Source organism: Ylistrum balloti, unplaced genomic scaffold, assembly GCF_031769215.1.
Source record: "Ylistrum balloti isolate Yb309-2 unplaced genomic scaffold, AGI_CSIRO_Ybal_v1 Utg369740, whole genome shotgun sequence".
In the NCBI taxonomy this organism is placed as follows: domain Eukaryota; kingdom Metazoa; phylum Mollusca; class Bivalvia; order Pectinida; family Pectinidae; genus Ylistrum; species Ylistrum balloti.
The window spans coordinates 925,085-938,864 of record NW_026781950.1 but is presented as its reverse complement, the minus strand read 5'-3'; the positions used below and the strand labels follow the sequence as shown (position 1 = coordinate 938,864).

Genomic DNA, 13,780 nt, shown 5'->3' with positions numbered 1-13,780 from the left:
GGAGTAGAAAGGAAATGGTATGAAGTGATGGAAGAGAGTGAGATACCGAGATGAGGTAGACTGGGAGCCATCTCTAATACTAAGCCTGTTATTGAACAATAAGTTTGATGACGACCCCCTTAACCTAATCATAGCTCTAACCGTACTCTAACTAGGCACACTGCAGAAAGAGAACCAGTTGAGAACAGAGAGGAAGACAAAGGGGATCCTACATTACATGAATTTTGATAATATTTTGGAGATTTGTCAAAATTTCTTAATAAAACAGTCCCTAATGTTAACACTATCAGAACTGGTCTGATGTTCCAACATTTTACATCGTTCTGAAGACATCGACTCCCAGACCAAAAAGTAACCAGAGCATCAGGATAATTCTGACCAGCTTCAGCCTGATATAAGTTTACCTGGAAAACCTACTATACTGCAGTAGATATGGGCGGGCTTATTACCAGGCATGAGCTTATTGTCAGATAAATATGTTATGAAAAATGCTAATAATTTTACATCACTTGGTGAAACAGTGTATTTAAATAGTAATGTTATTATGATAGACCAAACAAGAAAAAGAAACATACATTTTAATATCATTTACAAAAGAGTGAAAACAATTAAAATTAAAAAACAAAAATCAAAACTGAAGTCATGATAACTTATATGTGGAGTTGTGCTGAAACATGATTGACAGACACAAACATCCAGAAGGAACTGTTGACACCTTCTCTATATATATTTGGAAACAACATCACAAAGTCATGTATGTTGTTACTTCAATCAAGGGGGAAACAAATGGTTGTGTAACCATTTTATATATCTACAACTTCAAATTTAACCTAATTATCTAAATTCAATCTGAAAATGTTCAGCCAATCCATATTATCTGATCCTCATACTGTGAATTCACATACCTTTGGGATAATATTATTCTAATGCTTTTCATAATAAAACAACGGGTCTAAAATTAGAATGTGCTAATTGCAGTTCCTGTATATTGTGTATCTTACAACTATTGCGAATGTGCAAATTCATCATGATGTAATTTGTTAAAAACTAATAATAATAATACTAATAAATTTGATTACACCAAGATAAATAGGTTCACTGTATATCACATTAATCCTTAAAACAATTTAAAATGCAATGATGAAATACATTATTATAAAATATTTCATTTTATTGGACAGCAATTGTTTGCAACACATTCCTAAACCTATGTCGAGGTGAAATCCTTTCTTATTCATAATGCAGATTTTATCATCATCCATGATTTAACTCAAAATTTCATTGAACTTCACACAAAGAAAAAAATTGTCCAAACAAATTGCATAATTTAATTTGACCTCAAACTGTTAATACATGAATGTAACTGGAACTGCAGGCCCATTCAAAATTAACAGTTTTATTCAATGATATTTTAAATCAACACTTTACAGAGAGCTGAATAACTTTAAAACATCAGCATTAGAAAAGCATAATTTCATGTTTATTGCAACATAAAAAAACTGTTGCAAAACTTTGTTTTAAAATTTTGCCAATAATTCCTGCCAGCAGATATGCAAAATATTGATACAACAAGCAAGTTTTTAGATTACAGTATTAGTGCTAAAGCCATGACAAGTCATTTTGTACAATTTAATGGTGTATTTACAACATCGTTAAAAAGGATTTTGTATTACAGTCTGATGATCACACACATTGTGCAGATATATAATCTTGTGAAGCAGAGTATAAATGTTGCTGTAGACTTTTGGAAACTTGAACTACTACAAACTTACAAGAACACTTGAGAACCACCAGGATGTTTCAAAGATCACTAAAAAACCCACAGTCTGTAAAAATACCGTGCTTACCCTGCAGTAAGCCCAGGGAGACAACACATAATCTTACAATAAATCAGGGAATGGCATTATTCTAGGACAGTGAAATATCACAGGTTCATAATTTTACTAAACAGCAATAAATCTATGGGTGGGCTTATTACCAAACATGGGCTTACTGTTGGATATACACATACACTTGTATGTGAGCCATATAGGGGTTGTGTTTCATGTTGCATATGGATATGCAGTCTAACTTTTTCACCTCAATAATGCACATCAAGCTTAGTATTCAAACACTGAAAACAAAGTTTATGCATACATTGAAAATAACATATTTACAAATATGGAAATATCCTCCACAAAATTGGTTTAACCTGATTCATAAATATTGTATATTTATTTATACAGACATTTTATTTTCATCTATTTTTTGGTTACTTTTAATCCATAAATTCTTATGTCTGTGAAATGATGAACAGTTAAAATAGATATCAATTAATAACGATTTTGTGAGTACAAAGTATCGTCAAAATCAGATGGTTTGTTTTAAATTAATATTCAGAAAAAATTTTGTTAGCTAGATATTCAGAAGAAAATTGGACGTCATTTAAAGAATTAGAGAACACCATTTCCTACAAGATTATACATAAAGATTACTATACACGTTAACACAATCAAAAACAGTAAGCGGATCTGCCTTTTTGTAAAAAATGAGATCATCCGTAAATCTTTTTCAATCAAGAAAATGTACGAGCTATAAACATTCTGCCACTAGAATTAAAGGGAATTCATTTTTTACCTTTAATTTTTCAGGTCACAACAGAAACAATTCATCTGATGTTTAAGCTGTATGATAAAGTGACAGAATGACAATGTCTCCAAGACATCAAAAGCAAGATTGTAAATCAGATTAAAAATATTACAGATGGTCACAATGTATCTTCTTGTCTAAAAGAAGTAATTTTTTAATCCTTTTTACATAAGCATACACCAGGATTACTTTCTCAAATTTATTTTCAGTATCATTCCAAAGGATTTTTTTATTGACATGAAATGAACTTAGATTTCCTTTAAACTTGTACCATGTTTTCCACAATGAAAGGCAATGTTTTTTCCACAATGTTTTCCAAAGGGCAATAAGTTTCCTGTATGTTTTCCATGAAAGGCAATAAGTTTCCATATGATGAGAAATGTATCAAGGAGACATATATAATACAAAGTTACAACAATTTTATAATTGTAATACTATTGATGTGTCGATACGCAGTACCGGGTATACTTATGTTAAACAGGTAATGACAGTTGAGGGACTGATAAAAATGTTAAATAACTGTACATGCGGTCATCGTCTGATAGACACATACACTCATTTCTGATTAATAATATGCACACAAAGAAAAAAATATATCTTCAAGCATTCAGAGGTGAGACGCTCAATTATGCATTACAGTGATGGGCCACCTTTTTGTGTTACTGACTCAGCTACATGGGAAATGACGCGTTAAGAATACATACATGTAATTACATGAGAATTTCAATTTAGTAAAAACTGCAGTAAATATTTTCCTGTTTTCCTTTTACAGCACTTTGTTCTATTTCCAGGATTTCCGTTACAATAAAAATTAAAATCATATAAAATTGACAGTTCACAGGCTTAGATTAATTTTTCATGTCAATATATGGATTTCTACAAATAACAAATTTTGCTCTCTCCTTTTTCTTGTTTAATCATAAAACTACATATATATCTATATATTCAATTCTAACAATAACCTAAGTTGGTAAGTCTTATTTACAAAAAAAAAATTTGAAAAAAATAAGTAAATAAAAACAAATCTAAGGTTTTTTAAAACTCTACTAGGGTACAATTTTAAAAATAAATTGTAAAAATTATAAGGAACAAAAAATGAGACAGATTAACAGTTAAAAAATGGTTCTTTCAGATCTTTAATGGTTATTTCAGATCTTATAGAAACATATAAAACAAACCTGAATCAGCACCAACAGGAAAGATAAAACACTATAATAGTAGAAACACCTCTGATAACAAAAACAATTATAAAATAAAGATTTGACTAGAAATTAAAAATATACTCTCGACTTGAACACAATAAAATCTGAGTAGCAGGTACATCTATTTGGAAAATTAAATAACTACACAAGACTTGAACACAATACAATTTGAGTACATCTCATTGGAAAATGAAACAACTTCTAAGTGCTGGACTACCCAGACACTTAATATGACCGACTCACTGATAGGTATTTTTGATAAGATGAAACCTTCAATTTATCCTCAAAGAACTGTTGTGCTCATGTTAATATATTTTCATTATTCATAGTTTCTTTGTCTTTTGTTTTGTTTTTGTTTAAAACATATGAAACAGTTGGAACTTTTCAAGCTGAAAAAGCAGGTTAAAATAAGCTTTAGAAATTGTTGTCATAGAAATAGTGCTATTGGGTTAATGTTCAGTTTTTGTAACATACAATACAAAATAAAACTTCATGTATCGTGTACACATGTAAAAATATAAACAGCATGCACACTTCAGTATCTGAAATTTTGATAACCTGAAGACTCCGTTTAACTTAGGTGTTTATCTGTTCCTCGCCAAATCACCTCTTTGTATCTAGGTTATGATGAATTTTTAACTTGAATACTCCCATAACTCAACAGTTTTTCTTGATCCTGTCGACGTTGACTTGGAAATAACAGAATTGGAGTCTGCTACCTTGCAGAAAAATGCATCTTTTTCGTGAATTGCATGAAGAGAAGATTTTAAAAAAAAACATTTAATTAATATAAATTGATCTTATGAGTTCCTGTTGACCAATTTGATATAATAGGCAAGCCTAAGATATGTGGCATGGGGTACAACCCTATTTCTATGGGAGGTAAGTAACATTCAACACATGTAAAATATAGTGACAATGCAAACATACTAACAAAATTTCAGTCGTGTAGCCAAGCAATTTTGATGTTTATGCATGTAGGGGTGAAGGGGTTAAAAGCCCTCTGCTCATGGTTCACAGAAATCTGAAAGCTGAAAATAAATTCTTATACAGGTGTTCTACTTACAGACAATATAAACTGCTACACATTCAAAACCAGATACCTGTGATGAAAGCCAGGATATATCAGACATCATATAGGAAATTATTCTCCTAAGGACAGTTTTTGTTCTCGCATCTAGCTGTTCTTTTTCACCCAGTGGTAGGATTGACCCTTTACCAGGTAATAATGAAAACATATAGTTAAGCTTGTTAACTTCAAACTTTTATCCACCTTTATATTTGCCCAGTAGACAAATATGCAACATGGACATTGTTAAACTGCGACAAAAGTTCCCAAATATACAGTATATCAAATTTATGACTGTCTTGAAAAATACTAAAACATTTGTTAGTCATTTACAGAATAAGAGAATTTTATATTGGTTTTGATATTTTCTGAAGAAAAAAAAATATGCCAATAACATTAAATATAGTTAAAAGTCAGAAATACATCGAATGTATAATTAGATACAAAAACAATCATAGAAAAGAAACTATCAAATCAAAAATATGTACTAATATATAGGCATTCAAGCTTAAAAAAACACACATTGAAAGAGCCTCAACAGATGTACCAGTGTACAACAAGTCGGAGGTTATATGACCTCTGACCTTTACAAAGGTCAAGGTCATACAAATATTTATAATACCTGATACTAATTATAGAAATGAAATGTCTTAAAACAAAATAAATAACATTGGAATCTCTCATAACAAAAGTTAATGCCATGATCACATAGCTAAGGTTTTGAATGATTTCTTTTTTGTTAATTAATGACATTTCAAAATTACAAAACATACCTATGTACAGCAAAACCAAATAATCAATCTTAATTTGATATTGCATGTTAGCTAATTTTCGATTTTACAAAGGAAAAAAGTATTGTCAGGACTCATAAAGGATGAGGAGTCAAAAGACGTCAAAGGTCATGGGGTGAAAGGTTGCAGATCATGAGGTCAAAATAAAAATTGACCCAGTTAACATAAAAATAACTATCGGCATATTTGTACAAGCCTGGTGTCCTCCTTCAATTAATTCAATACTAACATACATTAAAAGAGATATTACAGTACCCCCTCATAAATACCATCAACATGACTGTCACAAGACAATGACTGTATGTTAGTTTCTCCTGCTACAGGGTAAGGAGTGACGACCAACTGATAGGTCCTGCCGAAGATTCAACAAGGACGCATCACCATGTCTTGTATGAGAGAAATGCCTATGCCCAAATCTGAAATAATACCAAAATCAACAAAATGACTTAAAGGTGTATGCTACCTTGAGCAACATGAATCTATTTCGAAACAGTTAAATGATAAGAAGTAAGTAAATATTATTTTTGTTAAGTATTTCTTTATAATACATATTATACAAATTCATCCTGTAATAAGCCAAAGGGGTCATCAAATTAACTCAGATTCAAAGTCAACTTATTGCTAGAAAAACCCTATCATTGCTATGTGGCTACCTGTTGTCACGTAATAAAAAAATCACCAACTAGTTATAGGCTTATAATTAATGCTTACTCCAAAACTGTAATTATTAAAGCTAATTCATAATCACCGATTTATAATGTCATGAATATTCACTTACCTTTAAAGAGTAATCCCAGCTTCCAGTACATAGAGCAGTGCCATCTGGTGAGACACCAAGACAGCTAACTCTGTTTTCATGTGCATACAACATTGTCACTCGATTTCCTTTTAATACATCCCAGATATTTACAGTGTAATCGTTGTATCCGCCAAATAGAAGCCGACCTGTCAGAAATAGAATCTTTCTCTTTTAAAGAATTCAAAATTATGTTATATGCTTTCTTTGATATATTTACAAATTTGATTAATAGAATTATAAACTTCCAGCTATGAAAAATGCTGGCGGCAAGCTTGAAATTCATTCATAAAATTTTGTAAGACGCTTTGCCTGTCTCCCTGAACTCCTCGAACCGTCATATGCTGTAAATGTTTACACAAAATACAGACAAAACCAAATCAATGACCAACACCAGTCAAAATCAAGTTCATCTCTGAGTTGCAAACTAAACCTGTGACCTTGCCCTCACGAACACTTACCACTTATTGAAAAGTCGACTGAGTTACATCCATTTATTAGACTATCTTTCTTGTAACAGTTCACCTCACGATCCGCTCGAAGGTCAAAAAGACGACACTGAAAAGTTCAAATGACATTTTTTAACTTCTAACTCCCAAAGTTTGTAAATTTAGTTACAATGGATATGCATTTACTTTGGGATGAACTTTGTAGTAATTATTTCTCATATCAAAATTTAAACATATGCATATAGCTTATTAAAAAATAAACCATTTTGCTGATGCAACAAAGAAGTAAAATTCCAAACTGGGAATCATGCAAGATATTTGTTCAAAATTACAGAAACTTTGTTCTATATTCAACCTATATGTTGACCCAAAATGCAGTCAACAAGATCCGGCAAAAATGAGAAAGTGTCAAACTTGTTTTAGAATGAATCTATATCTGATATATTTTTACGTAGTGTGTGTTTTCATCAAGAATGAGAAAGTGTCACACTTATTTTTAGAATGAATCTGTCTCTGATATTTTTATATAGTGTGTGTTTTCATCAAGAATGAGAAAGTGTCACACTTATTTTTAGAATGAATCTGTCTCTGATATTTTTATATAGTGTGTGTTTTCATCAAGAACCTTTCGTTTCACTTGTAGTTAATTATGTGATTAATGCAATAAAAAATATTTAAGAAAAAAAATTATGCTATGGGTATACCTATCTATACATTATAATAGAAAAGGTTTAGATTAAACAGGGTCATATACAGAGTATCTATGTCTGTAGATTATTCAAATCATACAGTAAAAAAAAAAAGAGAAAAAAAAAAAAAAAATCACTTGCTATTTATATTTTCAGGGCTCTCGATCTGCCAGATTTGGGGCCAATATTCGGCCCCATTCCCAATGCAAAATAGTATCTTTTTTCCCAATTTAGACCCCAAGTTTTCCCAATTCTAAGGAAAACACCATTATTTTTCCCAATTCTAAGGGCCACGGGCCCCAGTCCCAAAATGGGGTGTGACAGCCCTGATTTTTCATTGATTACCAGAAACTTTTCAAACAGCATTCTTTTTAGTGTACCATATTTATCCCATGCTGACCCCACCCACGGAGGTAAGACTTAACCCAATAGACAATGGCAAAATTTCAGACAAATACGGTAATATATTGAAGTTAACTTGTAATCTGGTATGTTAAGAAATCACTCACTGTAGCATCATCGGATCCTGTTGCGAATGCATCTCCACTTGGGTAAAAGCGAACGCTGTTAATGTCCGAGTCATGTCCTTCAAACATCTGTACACACTCTCCTGACCTCATGTCCCACACCATGGCAGCCTTATCACAGCCCTATTGAAATAAGAATTTGTACGTCTGTGATAAATATCCCAATAATCTATTACATTGTATATACCAACATCAGACAAAATGGTTGAGTAATCATAATGTGTCTATCATTTTATGTAAAAAAACTCTTGAGTCCCATTTCCTAAACTGAATGTAAGATTCAAGTTTGTAACATAAATTAGATACTTTTACAAGCATTCATGAAAACAGCATTTCCTTTGACTGATATAAAATCTCACTTTTTGTTTATTTCTTTCATGACATCACAAAGCACATGCTGGCATGAAGTTATGACATCACAATTCAAACACTGGAAATCTTCAGCCAGTCAGATCTCCTATACATTCTATTACATGCAGGTTTATAACACAACTTATATAATGAATGATTTTACACTGATAACATAGCAATTTTTTCACACAGAATCTGATTTCCTTCAAAATTAATTTAGTTTTACTGACTGTACTTTTCAACATTTTGGCATAATCAAATTTTAGAAAAAATCAATTTTGAATTAGCAAGCATAATGATGAACTCATGCATTAATGATAATTGCTGTATCAATCATGCGAAACAAAACCATATTTTAGCACAATATTTTAAATGTGAAACGTGCTAAAATATGAACATTTACAGTACATGATAAGATTGATAAGTTTTTTTTCTTCTCTTTTTAATATTTCAGTATAAAAAAGAGAATATGTTTTCTTCAGTGCTGAGAACTGGGTTCAACACAACCAACATTTGTGTTTACTGACCATGTGAAAATGTATACTCACTCCTGATATAAATAGATTGCCAGTTTCCGAAGGTGAAAGATCAATACTCATAACATCTCCAGCGTGACCATGGAAGCTCTGGATCAGCTGACCACTCTCCACATCCCACAATGCACAAGTGCTGTCACCACTTCCTGTTAAAATCTGAAAACAACAGGCAATTGAGCAACATTGCATCGTACAAAAGAAACACAAGTGAATGGCATCTCTTGAGACAAATTTACAATTAGACACAGTAAATCCAAATAATTGATTAAACTCGATCATACGACTGTTTCATCCTTATCAGTTTATAATGCTGAGGAAAATCAAACTTAGACGAAAACATATGTTAAATTTCTCATATCCTAGAAAATCTTGCTAAAATGTCAACTCATCCATACTGCTCTTCATTATTTCATGAGTTAACATACTAATCATCTGAGCATGAAATTGAAATGAAAAACTTTGATTTATCGATGAAATTCTATAAGGAAAAATCTTCAAATCACAGCCATTTTATAATTAACACAAACGTCATATTAAGGATCATACACAGAGACCATTTCCAAACATTTAATAAATCCAATTACTAAAAGATATACTAGGTTGTCATAATTTGACCGAGTCTCACATGAAAATCATGTGCAATTCTTCAAGATAAGTTTCAAACAGTACAACAGGTTGATATCATGTTTGGTAGGCTTTATCATAGCACAACTTACAAAATGAAGTTTGGAATTTATTCCTAATATTTACCACTCTATTTCATTAACTGATTCTTAATCTAGTTTAATTTTATACAAACACATGAATTGATTCATAATAGTATCTAATTACGATATTTATTTGGCAAATAGCTTACCCATCTTTAAAAACGCACAGTAAAATTTTCAACAAATGCTAATTTCAGTCAAAACTTATGAGTTGGACCTTTTCCATTATTACAAGAAAAATCCCATTCCAATTTACCTGTTTATCTGAGGTTGTAAATGTACAACATGAGAGATAGCTAGTGTGTGTAGCAACAGCCTTCTTCTTAGACGCAGGGTCATCTTCTCTCACAGGGTAAACCGTACACTTGTTGTCTAGACCCCTGTAATATAACATAATGACATTATTACATTTCAGCACAGATGAATGAAAGAGAAAAAAATTTTCAGTAGCAGAGATTAGTAAGGGAATGAAATTCCCAATAGCAGAGACGTGTAAGTGGCAAAGAAATTCTCAAGAGCAGAGACATATGAGAGACAATAAAATTCCAAGCAGCAGAGATGAAAAAGAAACAGAAAAATTCTCAGAGAATCACATAAAACAGGGAAAGCCTCTTTTCCTACTGGCACACATATGTTTTCTTTCACTGATTCTGAAAGTCTGAATGCTTAGCATGAACAGACACCAAGAAGAATTGATGGAAATGTCAAACTGTTTTTTTAAGAATACCTACCCACAGGCTACAACCTCTCCTGAAGGACCAAAGGAACATGCCATAACCCATGTGGTTGGCATAGTAACTGCATGCTCCTGTAAAGAAGAGATTGAAGACATGATTGTTAGCATTCCTTGTATAAAAGTTAGGATCACTGTACAAGTGACAAGCATGTTGTGAAGCTTTTATTACAATCTGAATATATCTTCTTCACTACCTAATTCCCAGAAAATGTCTGTTACACATAAATGACCCTGCTCCCATGCATACAAATATCACTGTTTGATCAATTTAAGGAAGCTGTCAAATGTGACCTTTAACCTTTAAACCTTCACTGATGACCACCTTTATATATGATAAAGGTGTACAATTAGATTTAATGACACTATGGGGGTAAAAAAGAATTGAATCTGTTGAATGGTTCTCAAGATCTAGATATGACATTGCTATGGGAAGAGAAAGATGGCAATTAAAAAAACATTTGAAGAGGAGTATATTGTAAATCTAGTTCAAACAATTCACACTTTGTGGAGCTAAATTATCGAGCACCTTGTACATTTAAACAGCTTGATTGTGTAATACTCATTTACAAAAAGGCAACCAACATAGGTACTTAAATATATCACAGAAAAGTGTCAAAAATTTACAGTTTAAAATCATTTTTGTTTCTTCCGAATATGATGGGAGACAATATGATGAGATTGAATGGACAAACATGGACAACACTATATGCCTGACCCCATAAAATGATGGGGACATGTAAATGGAAGAAAACTTATGGTGTACTGTCAATTTAAGATTTTTAATGTTTTTTACCATATGTTAATTAACAAAGAAGACGTCGTTAAGCATACTTTTGTAACATTTACCTTATTTGTTGTAAAGGCATCCCATACCAGCATTTTACCATCCTGAAACAGAAAGCGGTTTGAATAATGATATCCAAATAGGACTATTTTATTCACACATTAAGTATGTTTTCCTACCTATGTAAATATAAAGAAAATTTGAAAATAATTTTTTTTGTTTAAGTTTCGAAATTTGCCAGATTGTAGAGCAACAATAGCAATTAAAAAGAAAAAAATATTATCCAATGAAAGAAAAAGTGTGGAACTATAATAATTTATTGACACAGGGTTTGTTAGTAATAGGCTGTGTAGTGAAAGTAGGAGGCTGGCCTGTCGTGTACGAAACATAATTACGGAACTGGATTGGTGTAGGCAGCCAATTAATCAAAGTAGCCAGTCAAATTGGCCGGCGACCGGCTCTTATGGAAAACCCTGTGACAATTTGATATATTCAATGTTACTGATGAAGTTTTTAGCTATAAACCAAACTAAAAGGGTTGTGTTTTTCGTAAAAAAAAAAATGAATACACATATATCTTTCTCCATCATGAAACTTTGAAGATTTTCATTAGTGATGAGCTCAATTAAATACGAAATGTTTATCTGTTAAATTTCCCATGCGGAGAGCTGGCTATACCATGTCTACGAATTATTCTCACCTGTGATGAGCTCACTATGCGACGTTTGTCAGTTGACCAGTTCATGCATAACACCTTTCCGTGATGTCCTTTCAGCATCTTCCTCTGCTTCATAACAAAGTTACTTAAACCAGTGTTTTCTATGGTATTTGTGGCCGAGCACACTGCAAATAAAATTTATACTATAGTAGATAAATAGTTATATAAATATTTCAGAATTTTAAAATATATTTTCAATGTCTCTCATTCATAATATCCTGGTATACAAAAATGATGAGGCCAAATTATAAGAAATAGCATGATAGTAAGAATACATGCTTAGATGGAGTGGTTCAAAAACCTGGATCCTTATTATTTGAATCATACATTATTGCTATGGTTTGGTATATGGATGTGTGCCTTTTGACAAGTTGGGCACAACCTTGTATACGGGTAATGGTCCTGCATTTGCATGATCATTACAGTTTTGAGTAGGCAATTTGTTACTCAAATACAGATTATTTGAAAAAGAAATAATAAAGACCTTTAAAATGTATGTTATGATCCAATAGCCAATGTGACACTGTAAATGTTTTCAAATGAAATATTCATTTCTGTTATCTTACAATTTTGTGCTAAATTAGAAATTATACCAAAAACTTTTTCACTGACTACAGTGCATAACCATTGAAGGCATTCAGTGCAAATGGTATAAGTGAGCCTGAATATACCTCTGTTCTATTTTAGCCACATTATGAGCAATGGGGATAATTAAGTTTTTGATTGTTACAAAAAGCCAGATAACTGAATCATTAAAAATGTTATGGAGACGGTAAACCTTCATTATCATCGTCAATTTTTTTTTTAAATGGAACAATTTTGCATTGGTTTGGTCCTTGTCAAAAACGTGAAGCGATTTTTACTTCGAAAGCTTGAAAAATCATTGTTTTTCTATTTCAAATAATCCCGCATTTGAGTAACTAATTCATTACTCAAAGCAATAACTAACACACGAATGCAGGACTGTTACCAATATGTGTGGTTGTGTCTGTTTGGGTCAGCTGCCAGTTCGACAGCTGATCGTATCCAAGAATCTGGCAAGAATCTAATGAAGCTTTATAACTTACAAGTAAATAAATACAACATAATATGACGCTAACAAAAATAATCTGTCGAAGCTAGCGGGTCGGTTAGGGGTAGGTTTACTAAGGTACGTGAAACTTTCACAACAGGACTGCATACCAGACAGCCAAAACATTCAGACATAAGCATGATCTTGGGAAATGAGGTTCAATAATTAAAGGTCATTCGTATTTCTAGACAATAAATGCAAAAATGCATCATACTATCGACGTCTTTTAGTTTTTGTTTTTCATCTTCAAGTCTTTTCTTCAGCATCTCAGCCTCCCGACTGAGTGCTTCTATGGTATCTTGTGGATTATCAACTCGCAAGCCGTCGGTAGCCATTTTCATTTAATTTTCTATTAGGAAGTTATTTGATTCTCGGTAGAAAGATGGATGAACGCGAAACATTCCGAGAATGCGGAAGTAATCTTTCCGTGACACTAATGGGATATTATATTAATGTAAACAAATCCAACCAAAATGATGCAATGTATAATATTCTATGTCATTATCGCACAAATATTGTTATATACAACTGTTGATTATTTTTGTGATCATTTGAAATGGTTCAAGATCATTTTTTGTGTTATCAAACACCCTAATTTTATCGTGTGGTGTTATGATGCCCGTTCGTGCCACATATAAACTGTACAGGTTTCTCGATTGAACTTTTTAATGAAAATTAAATTAACATTAAACAAAATATGTGTGGTCAGTGAAAATAACAAAATG

General features: G+C 32.0%; 1 protein-coding gene across 1 annotated transcript; it reads right to left on the bottom strand.

The window, feature by feature from the left end:
• Positions 1-5,678: 5,678 nt before the first annotated feature.
• LOC132543124 (guanine nucleotide-binding protein subunit beta-5-like) lies at positions 5,679-13,396 on the bottom strand. Its single transcript, XM_060206586.1, has 10 exons — positions 13,270-13,396; positions 11,966-12,108; positions 11,328-11,369; positions 10,477-10,553; positions 10,002-10,125; positions 9,051-9,194; positions 8,134-8,274; positions 6,948-7,044; positions 6,469-6,635; positions 5,679-6,106 (listed from the first exon to the last, which is right to left on the bottom strand). The coding sequence occupies exons 1-10, from the start codon at positions 13,394-13,396 to the stop codon at positions 6,095-6,097; spliced, it is 1,074 nt and encodes a 357-aa protein (XP_060062569.1). The 3' UTR covers positions 5,679-6,094.
• Positions 13,397-13,780: the final 384 nt, after the last annotated feature.